The following is a 22,810-nucleotide window of genomic DNA, read 5'->3' as shown; positions in this document are numbered from 1 at the left end:
TAATTTAAAGAGCGGTCAGAGAAGTGAACTCTGCCTTAAGGACGCTCCGGGATCCCGACTGCACGCAGAGACCTTTTCATGGGGAAGCAGCGAACCGGCGAGGAATGCAAATGCAGCAAACCTTTGTGGTGGTGCTGGACCCTGCTCCGGCGAGCTGGTGTCCTGCAGGACAGCATCCCCATCACGGCATCCTCATCACAGCATCCCCATCACGGCACCCCGATCGCGGCATCCCAGCGCCGTCTCTAAGGGAACGGAGCCGCCACGTGACCCAGCATCTCCTGGCCACAAGGTATGTGATCCCACACACGGTTTTTAGGTTGGATAAGGCAGTCAAGGATGAATTGTGCAGCTATAAAAGGGCTGGGGATTTTTTTTTTTTAATTTATTGTGTTTTTTTTAAATCTAACCCATTGTGGCCCGTTTGAAGGGGAAGGGGCAGCCGTGCCCTGGCAGCCAGAAGCAGCACACCAACGCACACGTAAACTTTAACAAACACCACGTTGTATTTCACTACATTCTTCCCCTTGAATTAACGAATAGAAAAGTGCAAAACTTACTCTTCAAAATACGATATTCATCAGGAGAAGCACAAACCCAGCAAAGGCGATGCCACGCTGAGGAGTCAGAGGCAGAGCACTGCTGGGGCTCTCTGGGGAGGCTGCTCATACGGGCACGTCCCACAGGGATTAAGGAGAGCACACAACAGCTCCTCTCCTTTGCACCATTCCAGGTCCCCAGTGATTTGCCATACAGACATTTGTGATTTTAAAGTCTTCGGTGGATCAGACTCACTCCTATTTCAGCAGGATCCCAAGCTTCAGCACGGTCAGTAAAGCTAAGATACTAACACTGGCAGCACCAGGACCCGACCTCCCACTGCCCCGAGGTGAAGGGGCACCAACATCGTGGTCTCTGCAACACTGAGGAGCCACGGAAATTAAAAACGAAGGGAGGGAGGAAGGGAGGAGAGAGCAGCGGAGAGGGAGGGACAGATATAAAGACCAACGAGAATACAAGCACAGATCTGAGCAATATACACACACTAAAATGCAAATTTCTGCACATTGTGAACTAAAAGAGAAATTCACAGAACCACAGACTGGTTTGGGTTGGGAGGGACCTTAAAGCCCATCCAGTTCCAACCCCCTGCCACGGGCAGGGACACCTTCCACCAGACCAGGTTGCTCCAAGCCCCATCCAACCTGGCCTTGAACCAGGGAGGGGGCAGCCACAGCTTCTCTGGGCAACCTGGGCCAGGGTCTCACCACCCTCACAGCAAAGAATATATAAATTAATATATGATTCATAAATTGTAAGTACAATAGAGACTATTCTACCGTATAACCTGACCTCCTGCATATAAAACCAACCAACCAAATTAAATTTCACCGCTTACTCCAGCTTTGAGACAAGTTATTTAGGTTTGTCTAAAGCCTAATTTCAACAAGTTTGGATCTAAGGCATCGAAGAGAAAAAGTCACAACCACCTCCCCTGGTTGTTTATTCCATTACTATCTTGGTCACAAAAAGTAGATTCTTAACTGAAATTTGTTTGGCTTCAGCATCAATAGCTGAAGCATTAAAAAAAAGTCTCAGCTCCTTTTTCAAGTATAACAGGAATTGTAAGTAATGCTCCATATTCTGCCCCAGAATAACAGCATTATTTTCAGAACCCACGACTGTGAATACAAGTACTATAAGATGGGAAATTATTATTAAATAAATATTGACAATATCCCATATCATGATGACACAAGGTAATACCTTGACAATATCGCATTGCCAAGGAGCAGGTGAGAGCTGCTCACTAATACTGAAAAAAGATCATTACGAGTGATGCACCATATGAATAAAAAAGAATTCAAAATGAAAAAAAACAGAATTATAATCCCACCACTTGGAGGTTCCTATTCATTTTGCTGGATAATATCATAACAACCTTCTACTACCTGACATCAAGAAGAGATTTCTCTCAGCCTAAGTCTATTAAGAAAATGCACATGGGGCATCATTCAAATCAAACCCCCCGTGAGCAGATACCTAAAACATTTTAATTCTGAAGAAGCAACGATCAAGATGACTACAGAAAACCCAGAAACGTGCCTCCTTCGCTGGGAAAATGAAGGAAAATTCCAAGGAGCAGGTGGTGTATTCAAATGCAAAACCTACCGGAATCCCAAATCAAGGGAAAGATGCATTGAAACGTGTTTAGCTTTACAGCCCTTTTATAAAAAAAAGACTGATCTGTCTTCTGTTAAATATCTTTATGTTTTTAAAATGTATATTTATGTAATTTTGGTAAAAAATGCCTATAAAGGGACAGCAGCAGATACCGTCCCTCAGCAGTGACAGAATGAGCGTGAAAGTTAAGAAGAAGCCATCGTATTCCAGCAAAACAAATTGATCCCAAGTGCTCGTGCAGGTCTTGGGAAAACACAGCAACTTCCAACCAATACGAAGAGATAAAACCGACGGGACGCCGAGACCTCACGACTGCGTGCAAGCATCTCATCAGCGACAACAACAAAGATACGCGCTTCAGTGTCACATCACCTTCCTCAGCCTTCTTCAGAATCACAGAATCGTTTTGGCTGGAAAGGACCTTTAAGACCATCGAGTCCAACCGTTAACCCAGCACTGCCAAAGCCACCACTAACCCATGGCCCTCAGCACCACATCTACACGGCTTTTAAATCCCCCCCAGGGATGGGGACTCCACCACTGCCCTGGGCAGCCTGTGCCAGCGCTTGACAACCCTTTCCATGAAGGAATTGTCCCTGATCTCCAATCTAAACCTCCCCTGGCACAACTTGAGGCCGCTTCCTCTCGTCCCCTCACTTGTTACCTGGGAGAAGAGACCGACCCCCCCTCGCTACACCCTCCTTTCAGGCAGTTGTAGAGAGCGAGAAGGTCTCCCCTCAGCCTCCTTTTCTCCAGGCTAAACCCCCCCAGGTCCCTCAGCCGCTCCCCATCACACTTGTGCTCCAGACCCTTCCCCAGCCCCGTTGCCCTTCTCTGGACTCGCTCCAGCACCTCAAGGTCTTTCTCGTTGTGAGGGGCCCAGAACTCCCATCCCCACAGGACGCCTTGGGAAGCGCCTCACACCACCGCTGCGGTACCACAGGTGCTGGAACGTGCCATAAAGTTTGTGGCTTGCTGCTACAAAACTGAAAATATGAACTACATAATACCAACAAAGTCTTTTTAAACTGATTAAGGACTGCTAGATCTCAAAAACATCTGTCAGTTTGTACCCTTTGAAATTAAATGATCTTAGTGGGTTTTTACAGCTACTGTAAAAGATTTGAGGCTTTTAATTAGGAGTTCAAAGTACACAGAAAAGGAGCCTCGATAAACTGTACTTTAATACTTTGTTTTAATATTATACTGTATTTTCTATAAGGCCAAATGTAAAATTAAACATCTAGGACACAAAAATGCCGAGTAGATACAGCAAATAGCGCTCTATTTCTAAAAGCAGCGACTACAAAAAAGGATTATAGACCACAGTGGATGGTGAAGGCAATTTGTGGGAAGTAGAGCTAGTTGGGTCCTTGAACATATGTATATGGAAAGAGTGTTTAGGTAGAGAAATAAAAACAAAACAAGGGCTGGAAACAGAACATAGTTTAAGAGGAAAAAAAATGGAAATAAACCACCCATATTAAACAGGAAGGAAGACGACGCATTCACACAACGTGATGTTGGAGAAACTGGGCATTTATAACGTCTGGAAGGCAAGGGCGATGCCTTCATGGAGGGTAACCTTTCCCAAATATGAATTACTGGGCTCAGCAGAGAAGGAAGGTGGTGATGTTTAATGATCAATGAGCTCCAGGAGGTCAGACCGGCTGATTTAATGTTTTCTGACCTTAACTTCTATAAAAAGTCATGTTTGATGTATGTTTGCAATAAATACTGGCAACCTAAGAATATTTCTCTCTCTCCTTTCCTTTGTGTCCACCTAGATTTTATTTATACATTTAAGAATCACAGAATCAATGAGGTTGGCAGAGCCCTCTGGGATCATCAAGTCCAACCATTGCCCTGACACCACCATGGCAATTAGACCATGGTACTAAGTGCCATGTCCAGGCTTTTCTTCAACCCCTCCAGAGACGGGGACTCCACCACCTCCCTGGGCAGCCCCTTCCAATGGCTAATGACCCTTGCTGAGAAGAAATGCTTCCTAATGGCCAACCTGACCCTCCCCTGGCCAAGCTTGAGGCTGTGTCCTCTTGTCCTAGCGCTGGTTGCCTGGGAGAAGAGGCCGACTCCCACTGTGCTACAACCTCCCTTCAGGTAGTTGTAGACTGCACTAAGGTCACCTCTGAGCCTCCTCTTCTCCAGGCTAAACACCGCCAGCTCCCTCAGCCGTTCCTTGGAGGTCAGACCCTCCAGACCCTTCACCAGCTTGGTCTGGAAACCCTAAATAATCACAACTGTCACACACAAAATTTATTATAGAATCGGGTGGGGTTGGGCTCCTGAGGGTTTCCATGCAGGAAACAACAGTGAAGCACAAGACATCAACTTGATAGCCCAAGGCCAGGCGGTAGCCACAGCTGAACGATGCTCACGGACAGGGGCCATGGCCAGCATCACCCATGTACATCCCTCTCCTTTCTCTCTGCTGGGGAAAGAGCCCATGAGAGCATCTCCTGCAAGCTTCATGAGCACCTCTGGTGCACCCTACCTCAGGCAACGAGGTGTCTCTGCACCTCTAAGCCTCAGGGCTTTTTGGCAACTGCAAGAAGAAGAAACAACTTCCACCAACAGCAGCCTCACTAAATTAGCTAACGATGGTTTAGCCCCCCCGTTAACACTGCAGAGGCAGCCTGGGCTAGGAAGCATCTCAGGGTTGGGTTTCCACTGTCATCTACATCTTTTTCAAGCTTTCCAGCAGAGCTGCCCACAGCGGTAGCAGCAGATAAAGGGATATGATTTCTGACAGGTCACTGCTCCCCGCAGGGTTCTGAGCTGAAGCAATGAAAGAGACCCAAGTCATTGCTGCCTGAGAGAAGTGTTTGTGGGGAAAAGAAGGGAACAGTCAATAAAGAGTTTTTTAATTGTCAAACAAGATAAAACTCCTGGCCACGTACATCTGATGGCCCAGAAACACCTCTGTAACCTGCAAACCGCTGTTCTTACCGTAACTCTTCACAAAGATCCTTTCTTACAAGATTTATTTTCATGTGCAAAGGCAAACCTTCTACATTACCATTGCAAAAATTTCTGGGAGGAAATATATTCAGTGTCAAACCCGAATCTCTTCCCAAATGGGTCATATCGCTGCCGGCAGAGAACAAAAAGGTCGCTGTGATTTCTTGTGGGAAGCAGGCGATGCGGAACCGTGCTCCGTGTTAAACCCAGCAATTTCTGCCTTTCTCAAGGAGCTAAACCTGTTGTCCTGGTGTTTGGAACCCGGGCAAATCTATGAAGTGCCATTTTGCTAGAAATAGGATCTAATTCACATTCTAACTTCATCACAGAATCACAGAATCAATGAGGTTGGAAGAGCCCTCTGGGATCATCGAGTCCAACCGTTGCCCTGACACCACCATGGCAACTAGACCAGGGCACTAAGTGCCATGGCCAGGCTTTTCTTCAACCCCTCCAGAGATGGTGACTCCACCACCTCCCTGGGCAGCCCCTTCCAATGGCTAACGACCCTTGCTGAGAAGAAGATATTGGTCATATTGGCAATATTGGTCAATACGACTGATCGCAGCACACACCCTCCCGTCACCAGGCAGCTCTCGAAGGGCTGAGCCCACCCCTGACCGCAGTGCCCAGCCCAGCACTCGCTGGTGGGGCTCCAGAGGGGGGTTTGTGACCGCCCTGCCCCGGCACTGCAAACCCCTGAGCACGGCTGAGCATCGCTGCAGCGGCCGGGGAGGCCAAGGCTCGCACGAGGGACCCCATGGCCTCAGCAGTGGCTCGCAGCTGCACGGCTTGTGGCTGGGCTGGGGCCACCGACAGAGCTCACGTGCCCCCAGCTGCCCTCCTGGGGGGCAACGTTTATACATCAGAGATTATGACTCCCTTCTGATACCGGCCATGGCGGGCCACGAGGAAAGCACACTAACGCAAGCACGATCTGGTACCCACCTTTATTTTTTGCCAGCCCTGCCACCAGGAGCATGAATGCTTGGGAATCACAGAACCACAGAGTGGTTGGGGTGGGAAGGCACCTCTGGAGATCACCCAGCCCAACCCCTGCCCAAGCAGGGTCACCCACAGCACGTCGCACAGGGTCGTGTCCAGGCGGGTTTGAATATCTCCAGAGAAGGAGACTCCCCCCTCCCTGGGCAGCCTGTGCCAGGGCTCTGCCACCCTCACAGCAAAGAAGTTCCTCCTCATATTCAGATGGAACTTCCCATGTCTCAGTTTGTGCCCGTTGCCCCTTGTCCTGTCGCTGGGCACCACTGAGCAGAGTCTGGCCCCATCCCCTTGACACCCCCCTGAGGTATCTGTGAGCATTGATAAGATCCCCCTCAGTCTGCTCTTCTCCAGCTGAACAGCCCCAGCTCCCTCAGCCTCTCCTCGCAGCAGAGATGCTCCAGTCATCCAGAATCCCTCCAAATGCCTCTCAACCCATTTGCACTTCCCTGCTGAAGGCTTGAAGAAGCATCTCCAGTCCTTTAACGCGAGAAAGTTGATTTGAAGTAACCCATTGTCCTTGATCTCTCCGTGGCTTCACATATGTGTCACCTGGGGAGACTCGTAGCAGCCACACTCCCTTTCTGCGAGCCACCAGAGCGGGACGTACGTTTCCTCCTCGGCTGTCACCGACTGTGGCACAACTCATTAGCACAAACCCACCTTCACTAGTGTCCCGCTGAACCCCCCCGAGCTGCGAAGAGGAACGGCTGCGGAGGTGACACTGCCACGTTCTGCCACCTCGCCCGTGAAGACACCGATTTCCCGCAGCGAGGAGCAGCTCAGGGCAGTGGCTGCCACCGCCGAGCGTGACACAGCCCATCTGTCACCGCAGCACAAGGACACCCGAGGGCTGTGACGTTTGCTGTAGGATCACGCTGGCTTTCACTGCCATTTCAGTCAAGAAGAGTAATTTTTCACGTCCTGTGCAAGAGGGTTGTGTCACTGAAAGGATCCATCTCAGATGACACTTTAAAATAAAGCCTTTAATGGGAGGGGTTTGAGTTTGGTGGGTCCAGAGCCAGGGGAAGATGATCAAGTTATAACCTGAAATAACACCGCAGCGAAGGAAAACTTGAAATTATTTCTCCCAGGAAAACTGATCCGTGTGAAATTCAATCTCTGCTTTATCACATAGAAACTGAAAAGAGTTTTTAAATGCCTGTTCATTCTTTTCCATCATACAGACTGTAATTCCTTCTGAGCAAGGGTCATTAGCCATTGGAAGGGGCTGCCCAGGGAGGTGGGGGAGTCCCCATCTCTGGAGGGGTTTAAGAAAAGACTGGACATGGCACTTAGTGCCCTGGTGTAGTTGCCATGGTGGTGTCAGGGCACTGGTTGGACTCGATGAGCCCAGAGGGCTCTGCCAACCTCATTGATTCTGTGATTCCTTAAAAAAAGGGGCAGCCTGTGGGTTCCAGCATCACATTCAGCAAACCGACAACCAAGAGAGTATGATTCATGCAGAATTACTCTGCAGCAGCCAGGAAACTCCCACCTAGACCCAGCTTAGAGCCTGGGGGAGATGGATGGAGAGGGATAAGGGCAAGAGAAGCAGAAGGCACCAAACCAGCAGGAAATCGCAGCATTTCCACTTCTGTACGACCGACCCTGCAGGAACGCAGGTAGAGAGGCAGAGGTGGTTTCAGCAACACTTATTTTAGGAAATGGAAGTAAAGCAAACCCCCACCTGCCCTCTGGAGCACACGTACGGGGCGCTGGCAGGGGAGTCTGTGAAATCCCTGACTCTGCTTTACATTAAAGTTTCTCTGTGCATTTTTCGCATCTCATAAAGCTACGAGGAAACCCTGTAATAACTGAGCTGCTCTCAAACGCAGAACATAAGACTGACTGGACTTCTTGATTAAAAAATACTCTCCTCTTGGTTTTAAAGTTTCAGTGGTGGAAATTGCACCATCACTTTTGATTTTGGTGATTCAGTCTAACAATTCCTTACTTAGGTTTACTATTAAAAACATATTTCTTATTTTTATTCTGAATTTGTCTGGCTTCAACTTCTGGTCCGTGTCTTTTGTTAAGCCTATCTGCTAAAGCCCCCTGGGATTAGATTTCTCTAGGACAGATATTTTTAGAAATATCAAATCATTCCTTAACCTCTGTGTGTTACACTCACATTCCTTGAGCCTTTGGGTGCAAAGCTCTGCATCTCCCCACGTCTCCTGCCAGTCCTTCCAGCACTTTCAGTGACCTTCTCAAGCCCTTTGGGCTTTCAGCATCTGCCCTGACTGCGGGTGCTGCAACTACAGAGCTTTCGGCCAGGGATCCTGCCACCCCCAAGCACACAGGGTGAACTCTCCCTGATTGTCCTCACAGATCCCGTTAGCATCCTTGGTTACAAAATCGTCCTGAAAATGCATATTCAGCCAACTGCACACCACGACCTCCAAAAATTTTTGAGTCATTCTGCCCGGCATACTGTCCTTCCCATCTTCTTTGTTCCTCTAATATTGTTCCCCTTTGCCTATCAGTAGTGATTTTATACAGAATCAATGAGGTTGGAAGAGCCCTCTGGGCTCATCGAGTCCAACCATTGCCCTGACACCACCATGGCAACTAGACCAGGGCACTAAGGGCCATGTCCAGGCTTTTCTTAAACCCCTCCAGAGATGGGGACTCCACCACCTCCCTGGGCAGCCCCTTCCAATGGCTAATGACCCTTGCTCAGAAGAAATGCTTTCTAATGTCCAACCTGACCCTCCCCTGGCCAAGCTTGAGGCTGTGTCCTCTTGTCCTATCACTGGTTGCCTGGGAGAAGAGACCAACCCCCCTCGCTACACCCTCCTCTCAGGCAGTTGTAGAGAGCGAGAAGGTCTCCCCTCAGCCTCCTTTTCTCCAGACTAAACACCCCCAGGTCCCTCAGCTGCTCCTCATAAGACTTGTGTTCCAGACCCTTCACCACCTTCGTTGCCCTTCTTTGGACACGCTCCAATCAAAATTAATATCATAAAAAAAACCAGAGTCTGACTACACCCAACTGCCAAAAGCCTGTGCTTGACTGGCATCAGTTACCTTTTTATTTACTGCTCAACGAAATAGCTTATCTACTGCTCAATTATTTTATTCACCATCAAAGTCATGTTGGTAAACACAACATGTCAGAGACTGCCCTGTTTGACTTCATTCCCCGCCCTGCCACCGCCTGGAAAAAAAGAAATGAGATCATATAAATTTTCTTCCAGTGCCCTGGGAACTTTCCAACGCTCCCAGACATATCAACAACCAGCAGCAAGGATCCAAATTAAGAAATTATTTCAAAATGCAGATGGGACTGAAAACGTAGACGGTGCAACTCACCCCCCTTTTGGCGTATCTCTGGGAGGTATCGCACAGCTGCTGCCCCCCGGCCAAACCACAACCTCTAAACTATTCGCCAATAACTTTTAAACCATTAGTTCACATTCTTTGCTACCAATTTTTGTCTTTTCTCCTTCCCTTCCAAGCCTTGTTTGCCCTGGAACGTTTGGCCAAGTATTCTTAAACTCTTCCTAGTTATTAGTATTTTTACGTTCACATTATTTACTCAGCTGAAGTTGATATTAGCTTTGCAAGACAGTCTCCTCTAAAGCACTTGTTAGATGCTGATGTGCACCTCGTTTACATGAAAAAAATGCAATCAAGTCATCATCCCTGACACCTAAATAATGACTCATCGTGGCCCTGAGCAACTCCTCTTCATAAGTTGAGTTCTATCAAAAAATCCCCACTGGCTATGGCATTTTTCACACTTAAAAACTGTGGGGGGCTCTTTTGTGTGCCTTTTTTTAAAAAAATATATATATTTTATATATATATTTTACAGAAAACCCCAAAGATCTTATATTACTTATATAAAAAATGCAGGAGGTCTTTTTAGCCCTATGTTCATTTTATTTTCTTGTGATTTAATGTTTGATACACATCACTTACTCTATTTTTACACCAGACCATTATCTGTTGTTCCCACAGTCGTCCTTGTAGCATTACGCAGAGTTTCCCAATACTTTGGCTCCTCAGGGCACACTTTTTTTTTTTCCTTTTTTAATTAGAGCTGGCAGCACAGAGCAGATGTCTCCGAGGTGTCTGGCTGTGCCAAGCGTGCCTGGGCAGCAGTCCCGGTCACTGCGGAAGGTGCCGTCCCCCCACCCGCGTGTCCCCAGGGCTGTGCACTCCTGCCAGGCTGCCCTGAGCACCCTCCTGCCCTTCTCCTCCCCGTGAGCATCTCCCCAGCTGGCTCCCACCGCTGCTGCGGCAGGCAGCCGCCTCCGGGCTCGGGACAAGGGCGATGCTGTGTCTGACAGTCGAGGTACGTCCCTCCGGAGGGCGACCAAGATGGTGAAGGGTCTGGAGGGTCTGACCCCCGAGGAACGGCTGAGGGAGCTGGGGGTGTTTAGCCTGGAGAAGAGGAGGCTCAGAGGTGACCTTAGTGCAGTCTACAACTACCTGAAGGGAGGGTGTAGCGGGGTGGAGGTCGGCCTCTTCTCCCGGGCAACCAGCGCTAGGACAAGAGGACACAGCCTCAAGCTTGGCCAGAGGAGGTTCAGGTTGGCCATTAGGAAGCATTTCTTCTCAGCAAGGGTCATTAGCCATTGGAAGGGGCTGCCCAGGGAGGTGGTGGAGTCACCATCTCTGGAGGGGTTTAAGAAAAGCCTGGCCATGGCACTTAGTGCCCTGGTCTAGTTGCCATGGTGGTGTCAGGGCAATGGTTGGACTCGATGATCCCAGAGGGCTCCTCCAACCTCATTGATTCTGGGATTCTGTTACTAACTGGAAGCCAAAAGCAAGCTTGGAGGCACTTCTCTACCAGCACCTGCAATGGGTCATGCGTTAAAGATCCAAACCACCCGTTTTTGCCTTTACCGTTCCTTGTCTAGCTGAGGGCTGAAACTTGTTTGCTTCATTAACAAATTAATGAGTTCTAACAAAAGAAAGAAGTAATTCATCAAACTTGGTAATAATCTGTGTCAGAAGTAAAACCTCAGCTCGCAGTTCTGGGATCAGGCTCTGCGGCCTTCCTTCGCGCCCGCACTCACAATACCGTTGCTGTCAGTATTTTCATACACTGTATTTATGCAATTACACATTCTTTTGTTTTTTATAGAAGTATTACATTGTAAACTACTCATTTTCTCTTGTGAATGTCAGTGTGTTTCAACACGGAAGCAGCACGGAGAAAAATCTAGAAATAGAAATGTGAACGGGTTCATGATCTGATAAGGTTTTAAACAGGAAATTGTGTTCCGTGAGGCTGAGCAGCACCCTTACTGCCCCAAATCCGGATTGAAAGCGAAGTGACATCCCGGCCAAGGCATGGAGCTAATTCTGTGGACAATGCACAACCTTGTCCTCGTGGGTCTGAAAAGCCATTCATTTAGGAGAACAAAGCTTCAGCTCTGAACTGAACAGGAGCATAACAGAGTATTTTTTATTTTTTTTGTTAAATTTGAGTGCAGTTTCACAGAGAAAATCAGAACAATTATATTCCATTAAATCAGATCAACTCCCCTCACTGCACAGGCCTCAAGCAAGCATTATAGAAGTTGGTAAATACTCAGTGATGCAAGAACTGGAAACAACAATCACACAGCTAAGCAGAAATTGGTAAAGCTCAAGACTACGGTACGGAGTCTAGCAGTGCAACTACTCCTCCATGTCAAGTTATGGATCTTCTACGCTCTTCACAAAAGCCACACGAGTGTTTCACCACACTACGACAAGCTCTGCAGTTCTCACCTTTCCAACCCTGACAAGCCAGCCTCCAGCTTGTCCTAATGCCTGCCCCAACTGTTAAAAGGAGGTAGAGAAGAGCCAGTCAATGGAGATCATATGGTGTAGGAAAGGCCAACGCAGCACATCCTAATACTGAGCTGTCAGAGGGTGTGAGACATCCACATTTGAATCTCTTGGTTCTCCATTCACAGCTTGTGACAGAGAAAAGGGTACAGGAAGAATCTGGTATTTATGACGTCAAAAGAAAACCAGAAGAGCATCAACTTCACTTACTCTCAGAACTGCAAATGACTCTACATCATGAAAACAGGAGTCCTCTGTTTTACATAAATGATATCCCTCTGCTTTGCTCCTCTCTCCTCACTCTTCTCTACAGCACATGCTTAAATTTAGATATATGAAAGACAAACTTCTTCTCAAGACCCTGTAGGACATTAAAACACATCTATTTGGAGGCTTAGTTCATTATTCATACACCATAACAGAATTTGTTTGGGTTTTTTTTTTGTCTCAGGTTTTACTTTTGATGTGAAAACCGGCAAACTGGGGAAGCAGACTGATTTCAAGTCTGTTCAAACCAACACCAGTACAACGGTATTTCATTAAATATTCCATTGGTTCAACAATTAGGTCAGAACAATAATGCCATTGAGCAGAAAATCCCAGCAAACCTCTCGGGGAGACAAATAAGGATGCAAAGCCAATGCTCCCAGGCAGCAGCAACAAGCTAAACCCCGCTCCTGCTACTATTAGGCAATAATAACTTGGAAATAAATATCTTTACCATTGTTTTTAATTTGCAATAAATGAGAAAGAGTCTGATCCAATATGGTGAAAGGTAAGACTGGTGAGTACTTTGCAATGCTAATAGATGCACGTAGAATACACAGGCCCTGGTCTAACTGCACATGAACACATTCTGTATCTCTTTTCTTGTTAACGAGATATTCTTAACAAAATATATTTCATTTAATTTTTCAGAGGAACACTTATAACAGGTACAGCATTGCAACTTCATAATTCTAATCTAGGGGCTCCTCCTGCTAGCCAAAGTCAAACACAGCCACAAACACCTTGCTCCGTATCACTGATTAAGTGAAAAATAGATTAAAATAGATACTCACACGATATGTGCAAGATCAAGGGGCTTTTCTGGCTGCTCAGGAAATACGGGACGAGGTGGTTCTCTGCTCGGTACGCAACCAAGGGATTTACTAATCGCATGGCTCAGCTTCTTTGCAGGCGATTTCTGTGTTTGGAAAGAATAACAAAAATGAGTTGGCTACTATGAAGAGCAGGGTAACGTGTGAGATGAGATAACAGAGTAAAAAAATGCACAGTACTAGAATATTCAGCAGTATCCATTTACGTTATACCATACCTGAGAAGTAAGTACAGAAACTACAGAGGTGAACAAGTTTTGTGGGGTTTTTTTGTGCTACAATATTGAAAAATTAAAGTAGTTTAACAGAAGTATGTAAGATACTGGTGAGGCCGCACCTTGAATCCTGTGTCCAGTTCTGGGCCCCGCACCTCAAGAGAGATGTTGAGGTGTTGGAGCGAGTCCAGAGGAGGGCGACCAAGCTGGGGAAGGGTCTGGAGGGTCTGACCTCCGAGGAACGGCTGAGGGAGCTGGGGGTGTTTAGCCTGGAGAAGAGGAGGCTCAGAGGTGACCTTAGTGCAGTCTACAACTACCTGAAGGGAGGTTGTAGCGCAGTGGGAGTCGGCCTCTTCTCCCAGGCAACCAGCGCTAGGACAAGAGGACACAGCCTCAAGCTTGGCCAGGGGAGGTTCAGGTTGGCCATTAGGAAGCATTTCTTCTCAGCAAGGGTCATTAGCCATTGGAAGGGGCTGCCCAGGGAGGTGGTGGAGTCACCATCTCTGGAGGGGTCTAAGAAAAGCCTGGCCATGGCACTTAGTGCCCTGGTCTAGTTGCCATGGTGGTGTCAGGGCAATGGTTGGACTCGATGAGCCCAGAGGGCTCTGCCAACCTCAATGATTCTGTGATTCTGTGAAGATCAAGAAATAACCCAACTGTCTGGTGTTCCTATCAGGAATTAAATCAGGGGTGATCATATCCAGCTAAGGGATTTCTTACACTTACTCGCAAGCTCTTCTGAACACAGGCGCTGTATTTTGAGGGGAAGAACAAAGGACCTGGTGCATGAGAAGGTAAAAAATCTCCAGGCACAGACTTACCAACCGCCAGCCCCGCTTTCATTTCCCAGCTACCGGGATCAATAGCGAGCTGGCGCGGTGCCCCCTCCCCGTCCTTGTTTTTGAAAGACAGCTTCCAATTTTGTGCTCGTTACGGGCAAAGCCAAGGTGAAACATAGTGTTAAGATAGATATGAACAACCGGTTTCTTTATTTTCTTTCACAAATTAGCACTAGTGGTGCTAACTAATCTCACGGGATCTAACTAATCCCTGTCCTGGGATCATCTGAGGAAGACGGAAAGGCTGGTGGCGAGCGCTGCCAAACACCCAGGAATGGAGAGCTGGCCTGAGTCACGCGCTTAAAATGTGGTTTAAGTCCAATGTTGACTTACAAAATTAAGTCTTAAAATGTTACTACATCCACCGAACTCACGCCAGGGATGTGGGAGGCCAGATAATGCTTTTAGAAGAGCTCAGAAGTAACTTGGCAGATCTGTTCTTCTGATCTAACCCACTAACAGCCCATGTATGAGTAACCCAGTGGCTAATTACTTCTACATAATTTTTTTACTACTCCTCTAAGACATCCCAAGCGGAATTAGGACCAATTCTTAAGGCACATTCAAATTAAAATTCTGATTAACACCGATTTAAATAAGAGGCAAGGCTACGCAGGACAGAGTTACACATATAGTTGTGGTTAATATAAATTAGTAACTAGCAATTACTAACAATTAATAATATTTACTAACAATGAAATAAGCAATTAGTAAACCAGTCAGTCTCCAACTCTGGGCCTCTTAGTTTCAGCAATATAAAACAGGCAATAAAGGCTTTTTTTGAGTCGAGAACCTGTGTGTGAGGAAGTTGCTCCTTCTGTGGATTTATATGGTTTGTAGTAGATCAGGATGCATTTTAAGTATAAAGTAAAATACTGATATCGATTGGAAAGAAATGAAAAAAGAGAAAAATTCCTTTCAAATTAGAAAAGAAAGATGAGCTGGATGCCTGTGAGAATATATTACGATAGCTGGTTCTTAACTGAAGATTTATTATCCTCCTTCAATTACCTTACAACTCAAAGTCAGTGCTAACAGAACTCCAAGAACCACGAATGGAGGCTGCCTCGGAATTCGTGATGAATGTAGGCTTGGGAAAAAAGAATTACTCATGACCATATTCTTCCCTGGAGTATATGTCGGAGAAGATTCAAGTGGTAGCTACAGTCAAATTCCAGCCACATGCCTCCATCAGAATCACAGAATCAGTCAGGTTGGAAGAGCCCTCTGGGGTCATCGAGTCCAACCATTGCCCTGACACCACCATGGCAACTAGACCAGGGCACTAAGTGCCATCTCCAGGCTTTTCTTAAACCCCTCCAGAGATGGTGACTCCACCACCTCCCTGGGCAGCCCCTTCCAATGGCTAATGACCCTTGCTGAGAAGAAATTCTTCCTGATGTCCAACCTGAACCTCCCCTGGTGAAGCTTGAGGCTGTGTCCTCTTGTCCTAGCGCTGGTTGCCTGGGAGAAGAGGCCGACTCCCACTGCGCTACACCCTCCCTTCAGGTAGTTGTAGACTGCACTAAGGCTGTCTTTGGCTTCTGCAGACAGAAAGTCTTGGCCCTGTCAAAGCACCACTGCAAAAATCTTGCGATGGGTATAAGACTCTTCTCTCCTCTCACCAAGAAGGGCTTCAGTAGGAAGGATGGCAGGATAATGAACGGCTTCAGGGGAGTCTCCTACGGGGAGCTCTGTCAAACAGCATGTTCAGAAGCGCTTCAGCTTACTAAGACACCACATAGTAAGTGCTAATGGGTTTCTTTTTTGATTTTTAATGAATTGAGAAAACATAGTAGGTTGCAATCAATGGATGATCCTTGCAAACAGTGTTGAAGTGCACAGCCCTCTCACTATGAAAGCTTCTACAGATGATCACCAGCCTTTAATTATTCTGAAATCCTATGAAAAACACAATCCAATCTTTATATTCCTTCTTACCAAGTCCACAGCAAAATTTAAATTATGCACAAAAATGTGATGATACTAAAAGTAAAATTACAGTTTTCCTGAATTAATTATTCTACGTGTTGAAAATCTCCACATTTATTTCTCTATTTGTTCCCTACTTCTCCTTTTAGAGTATTTCCTACTGTACTCTGTTGATCTGTTGGTTTCTGCACAGACCATCTATTCTGTGACCTCCTCTTTGCACTATTTTTAGGTTTTTTAAAGGTTTTTTTCCATTGTGGTAACAAACACTATACCCCATTGTGCTCCCCCACCATTTATTTGGTCAAACAAACGCAGCGCTGTCTAGCACGCTGCACAATCGAGCCACCACTGCAGCTTCACTTTCTGAAAATTATAGGGGAAAGATAATTTCCATTGATTCCAACTTTTTTGATAACGCTTCTCGGTGCAGCTGACGGTGAGAAGGGCACAGCAGGCTGAAGGAGCACGCTGCTTCCCAGGCAAGTACACCTCTTAAGGGGATCTCATTTTCCTGAGAAATACCTATTTTTTCTTCCAATTAGCTGAGTTCTGCTTTAGAAATTTCTAATAAAAACCACCTCTCTCTCACCGTTGTCGCTAACCTTGACCTCCCGCCTGTTTGATAAAGTCTGCAAGCCGTTGCATTCTGCAAAGATGGGATGCTCTCCTCTCAAAAAAAGCAGACAACACAAACACAAAGCCCTGGAGCAACATAATCCTCCACCACCACCACTGCAAACCGACAAATCACAGAATCACAGAATCAACCAGGTTGGCAGAGCCCTCTGGGCTCATCGAGTCCAACCATTGCCCTGACACCACCCTGTCAACTAGACCAGGGCACTAAGTGCCATTCCAAATAACCCAGTCCCCTTCCCCACCACTGCCACCACCACTGTGGACCTCCCCAGACATCACCATCCACTTGCCCATCACCAGCACTACTGTTTTTTACCATCTTCTTCCTCCCCAGCTGTTCATCTTGTTTCTTCTTGACTTTATATTTGTAAATAGCTGGGGGCAAACTGTGTCTTATGAAGTATCTGTAACTTTCGTCACGACAGGATCTCAGCCAGCTTGGAACTCAGATGTACTACTGCAAAATCCCCGGTATTAATAAATTTCAATCCCAAACCAATCAATCAATGAGGTTGGCAGAGCCCTCTGGGATCATCGAGTCCAACCATTGCCCTGACACCACCATGGCAACTAGACCAGGGCACTAAGTGCCATGGCCAGGCTTTTCTTAAACCCCTCCAGAGATGGGGACTCCACCACCTCCCTGGGCAGCCCCTTCCAATGGCTAATGACCCTTGCTGAGAAGAAATGCTTCCTAATGGCCAACCTGACCCTCCCCTGGCCAAGCTTGAGGCTGTGTCCTCTTGTCCTAGCGCTGGTTGCCTGGGAGAAGAGGCCGACTCCCACTGCGCTACAACCTCCCTTCAGGTAGTTGTAGACTGCACTAAGGTCACCTCTGAGCCTCCTCTTCTCCAGGCTAAACACCCCCAGCTCCCTCAGCCGTTCCTCGTAGGTAATAGTTAAAACTAATAAAGAAAACTAACAAGTAGTAAAAAATTAATAAAGAATTTCAGACTTTGAAAAAGGTTTCACACATCCCGGAGTCCAATTTATGGTCTTACTTGTCTTCAGCTTTAGATGAGAAAACAGTCTGGTGTGCCTTTATTTTCAGAGGCTTTCAACCACTGAGAGTTTCCTTCTGCTTCAGAAGCATCACTGTAGAAACCAGCCTACAACACTGCAGCTCGACCTTCAGCTCCATCTGCACGCTCTCCTGGGGACGCCTAGCAGGCAGTGCATTTTGTTTTGCTTCCTAAATGGGCACGGCACATGACTCAGCGGGATTTGCACCGCTGTGACCATTACGTTACTCTGACGGTAAGTGTGGTTGATGATCCAAAAAAAGTCAGGCACATAAACGAAATACACTCCTTTTATCCAGGCACAAGGTTTCAGGAACCTTCCCAGACCCAGGTATTCATGGTTTTAGAATCATAGAATCACAGACTGGTTTGGGTTGGGAGGGACCTTAAAGCCCATCCAGTTCCAACCCCCTGCCACGGGCAGGGACACCTTCCACCAGACCAGGTTGCTCCAAGCCCCATCCAACCTGCCCTTGAACACTGCCAGGGAGGGGGCAGCCACAGCTGCTCTGGGCAACCTGGGCCAGGGTCTCACCACCCTCACAGCAAAGAATTTCTTCCTCAGATCTCATCTCAATCTCCCCTCTTGCAGTTTAAAACCGTTCCCCCTCGTCCTGTCACTCCATGCCCTTGTAACAAGCCCCTCTCCCGCTTTCCTGTAGCCCCTGCAGGCACTGGAAGGTGCTAGAAGGTCTCCCCGGAGCCTTCTCTTCTCCAGGCTGAACAGCCCCAGCTCTCTCAGCCTGTCTCCAGAGCAGAGGGGCTCCAGCCCTCTGAGCATCTCCGTGGCCTCCTCTGGACTCGCTCCAACAGCTCCGTGTTCTTCTGTTGGTTCCCCCAGAGCTGGACGCAGCACTGCAGGGGGGTCTCCCGAGAGCGGAGCAGAGGGGCAGAATCCCCTCCCTCGCCCTGCTGGCCACGCTGCTGGGGATGCAGCCCAGGACACGGGTGGCTTTCTGGGCTGCCAGCGCACGGTGCCGGCTCATGGGGAGCTTCTCGTCACCATCACCCCCAAGTCCTTCTCCTCAGGACTGCTCTCAACCCATTTTGATTTTTCTCCAAAATGTTAAGTCATATAGCAACTTTCTTTCCCCTTTTACTGATCACCTAATTGCCAAGGCATTCACGAAAGGATTCCACTCCACATTACTCCAGAAGGTTCACGAGACGCAGGCGTCAGTTTGGCTCTAGCAATATGCCAGTAGCGCTTTGCAGTTCTGAGTGCATTAGGAAGGACCAACTGCAGCGCTCCTTGCACAACTCCTGCTTTTCAGCACAACAAATCTTAAATTTTAGAGTCTGAGATCCCTTCCTCAGCAAACTCTCTCAGCCTTTTACGTATCTAGACCTGCCAGTGGAAGATACTTACCTTTTCCCCAAGTCTATCAATAAATATTCAAAAGAAACAGGTTTTGCTTCTTTTTTATCATGCATAAAATAATAAAACTTGTGAGAAATGTTCGTCACCAGTTACTCTAAGTGTTTAAGGAATCAATGACCTTCTAAATAGTTATGATTCGGTATGCAGTCACTAGACTTCCCAGTGGACCCCCTTCTTTTTGAGCTGGTTATTTGAGATACAAATTTTGGGGTTTCCTGTTCGGAGTCAGAGGTGGACTACTGAATTATGTATGAATCCAGACATCCAGAACTGTTTCTGTAACATCACTTCACCACCACTTTCTAGATGATACATTTTAATATATTTTTCAACTGAACAAGAAATCGAGGTCAGAACAGATCAGGTGAATATTATAAACGCAATATTTCTCCAGGCACAGCACTGGCTGCTCCACACGCTTCCTGCAGCTCCTGCAGCTCCAGATCTGCATTCCTCAGTGGTGCTACTGAAGATCACACACAGCAGCAGTCAAACACAGTTTTCATGATCCAAAACAGCGTCTACCTACCACCAAGCACATCTGGGTTCTCCAGGTTCCAGAGAAAGCTCAAAAATAGTAAAAGAAATACGTCTGAGAGGCTGGAATGTTTGTTCTCTTTTGTACCATGAAAAGTTGAAGGAGACCCTGGCTCTGCACTCCACAGGTGATTTCACATTCCACCTGTACAGCCACAAGGTAAGGTGAAAATCCCTTTCCTATTAACCACTGCATCACTCTCCCCAGGCACTCGTCCTCAGTTAGAATCAAGAGCAAACCAAACACTTGGGGTTTGGTTATTGCAGTAAATGTATCATTGATACATCAGTCAAGGACTGTCCTGGATTCTACATTACTATTTAATAAACAATCATGTTTTTATCCAACTTAGTTATAAATAAAGCATGAACAAAATATAACTTAGAATCATCGAATGGTTTGGGTTGGGAGGGACCTTAAAGCCCACCCAGTTCCAACCCCCTGCCACGGGCAGGGACACCTTCCACCAGACCAGGTTGCTCCCAGCCCCATCCAACCTGGCCTTGAACACTGCCAGGGAGGGGGCAGCCACAGCTGCTCTGGGCTACCTGGGCCAGGGTCTCACCACCCTCACAGCAAAGAATTTCTTCCTCACATCTCATCTCAATCTCCCCTCTTGCAGTTTAAAACCGTTCCCCCTCGTCCTGTCACTCCATGCCCTTGTAACAAGCCCCTCTCCCGCTTTCCTGTAGCCCCTTCAGGTAACTCGTGTAGTGATGCAAGGGTGCAACTAGCCTATAAATAGAAGTAATTTTAAGTACTAGAACAATTATTCAACGGGTTTTTTCCCTGGGACCCAGAAGGCAGATGTCAGCACGCAGCTGCCCGGGGCCTGGCTCTGCTCACACACTGCTCACAGCTGGGAACACCGCTCTGCAGCCGCGCCCCGACAGCAGGATTCAGCTCTCTGTCCTGGGAGGTGAGGAAAACACGACAAAGGCACCTCCCACAAAAACAGGGCACATGCCGAGTGTGTACGTTGTTAACCAAGCTTAGACAAAAGGGAGTTGCGCCTGCACCCAGACCAGCATCGCCCTGGGAGCTGCCTGGCTCTGCGCAAACACAGAATCCCAGAATCACTGAGGTTGGCAGAGCCCTCTGGGATCATCGAGTCCAACCATTGCCCTGACACCACCATGGCAACTAGACCAGGGCACTAAGTGCCATGGCCAGGCTTTTCTTAAACCCCTCCAGAGATGGGGACTCCCCCACCTCCCTGGGCAGCCCCTTCCAATGGCTAATGACCCTTGCTCAGAAGAAATGCTTCCTGATGTCCAACCTGACCCTCCCCTGGCCAAGCTTGAGGCTGTGTCCTCTTGTCCTAGCGCTGGTTGCCTGGGAGAAGAGGCCGACTCCCACTGCGCTACAACCTCCCTTCAGGTAGTTGTAGACTGCACTAAGGTCACCTCTGAGCCTCCTCTTCTCCAGGCTAAACACCCCCAGCTCCCTCAGCCGTTCCAGCACACACGGCTGAGGGACGTGCATCAAATGCAAACGGACTGACCGCTTTCTGCTGGGAAAACTAACATGTTTGTGACAGATACCGCTGAAAAACTGCGTTATGTGTGCAAAAGATGTGAGAAATTATCAGTAAAATGCAACTGTGATCTTCCACGTGTTTGAAAACCCATCGCATCTGCATTGTGTGTTGCCAGATCCCTTTCAGAATGGTTTATAGATCCTGTCTCTGTTCATCTGCTTTCTTATCAAAGGCTACATCTGTTAAAAAAAAAAATACTTCTTCCATCATGGAATTAAAAAGATGGCTGCCCCCTCCCTGGCAGGGTTCAAGGCCAGGTTGGATGGGGCTTGGAGCAACCTGGTCTGGTGGAAGGTGTCCCTGCCCATGGCAGGGGGTTGGAACTGGATGGGCTTTAAGGTCCCTTCCAACCCAAACCAGTCTGTGAGTCTGTGATTTTATGCATCATGTGTTCAGTTCTGGGCCCCTTAGTGCAAGAAAGACCTTGAGGTGCTGGAGCGAGTCCAGAGAAGGGCAACGGGGCTGGGGAAGGGTCTGGAGCACAAGTGTGATGGGGAGCGGCTGAGGGACCTGGGGGGGTTTAGTCTGGAGAAAAGGAGGCTGAGGGGAGACCTTCTCGCTCTCTAGAACTGCCTGCAAGGAGGGTGTAGCGAGGGGGGGTCGGTCTCTTCTCCCAGGTAACAAGTGATGGGATGAGATTCAATGAGTCTGTGATTCTATGAAACTACAAACTATGTTACCAAAAGTTGTCTTTCTCCCTTTTTCTAATTGTCTATTTATAAATCACACTCACCCCTACCAAAAGTAAACACTCCTTACAACAGGCTTCAAAATTTGTAGGCAATAAAAACTGAACTGAAACTTGGTTGGCCAAAGCCCTTGTTTGGAGATGGAGGTTTAAAGTTCTCCGTTTCTCTCTCTCTTCACCCGCTCCCTCATTTTACTGCTATTACTGTAACAGGCACCCGGCCACCCCGGTGGCTCCGTGCACGGGGGCCGCGTGCCCTCTGCTGGGAAACGCCGGGCTAGGGAAGGCGGCTTGGAAACAGGAGCCCGTGTGATGGTGGGACCCACCCGCACAGCAACGTGACCGATGCAGAGCACGGGATTTAACAGCGCCTTCCCTTTCGGCTTGTTTCTGGGGGACCGAACAAAAATGCATTGAAAAATTTTTAATGACTTTAAGGTAATTTAAATGGGAAATTAAGTGAACCAGAAATAGGAGAGAGATAATTCTGAGAGCAAAATGTTATTAACAGCTACTTATAGTATTGCTAGACTTGAACTGGGCAGATAAAAGGGCCTGTCTGCCGCTTTCCATTCAATTAGTGCCCCGTGTAACGACCTCCCGGCGGCAGCCAGAGGTATTATCACTATAGAAACAACTCGACGTTTGTTGACACATACCCCAAAGCCCCCGTGCTAAGGGTGGTTATGAACAACAACCATTACTGATAGCAGGAAGAGCGTTTAACTCAACTCCAGTGAGTAATAACCCATCAAAACTTACACCCTGGGGTCCAAGCCCGTAGGGTCACTTGGCTACTGTAGCATTTTACCTGCAATTTAGGGATGACAAACTGCTCCAGTTCAGCAGACAAACAAAAAATAAACAACCACAATGAACAAGGATTGATCTACCCGCTTTCAAAATGAACAATTTGATTCTCAGTTCTGCTGTGCAGATGGAACTGAATGGATCAGTA

The 22,810-nt window shown here is 47.5% G+C and overlaps 1 protein-coding gene across 11 annotated transcripts in view; it reads right to left on the bottom strand.

Moving 5' to 3' along the window:
- DTNB (dystrobrevin beta) overlaps positions 1-22,810 on the bottom strand; it is a 648,286-nt gene that overhangs the window by 119,173 nt on the left and 506,303 nt on the right. For all 11 annotated transcript variants that reach the window (XM_068406925.1, XM_068407087.1, XM_068407167.1 and 8 more), the window contains one exon: positions 13,017-13,141. In XM_068406925.1, the coding sequence (XP_068263026.1) occupies positions 13,017-13,141 (125 nt within the window). The remainder of the gene's footprint in view (positions 1-13,016; positions 13,142-22,810) is intronic.

The sequence above is a fragment of the Nyctibius grandis genome, chromosome 1 (assembly GCF_013368605.1).
Source record: "Nyctibius grandis isolate bNycGra1 chromosome 1, bNycGra1.pri, whole genome shotgun sequence".
NCBI lineage: Eukaryota > Metazoa > Chordata > Aves > Nyctibiiformes > Nyctibiidae > Nyctibius > Nyctibius grandis.
Note: the sequence above shows the minus strand (reverse complement) of the source record. Positions and strands in the feature narration are given on the sequence as shown.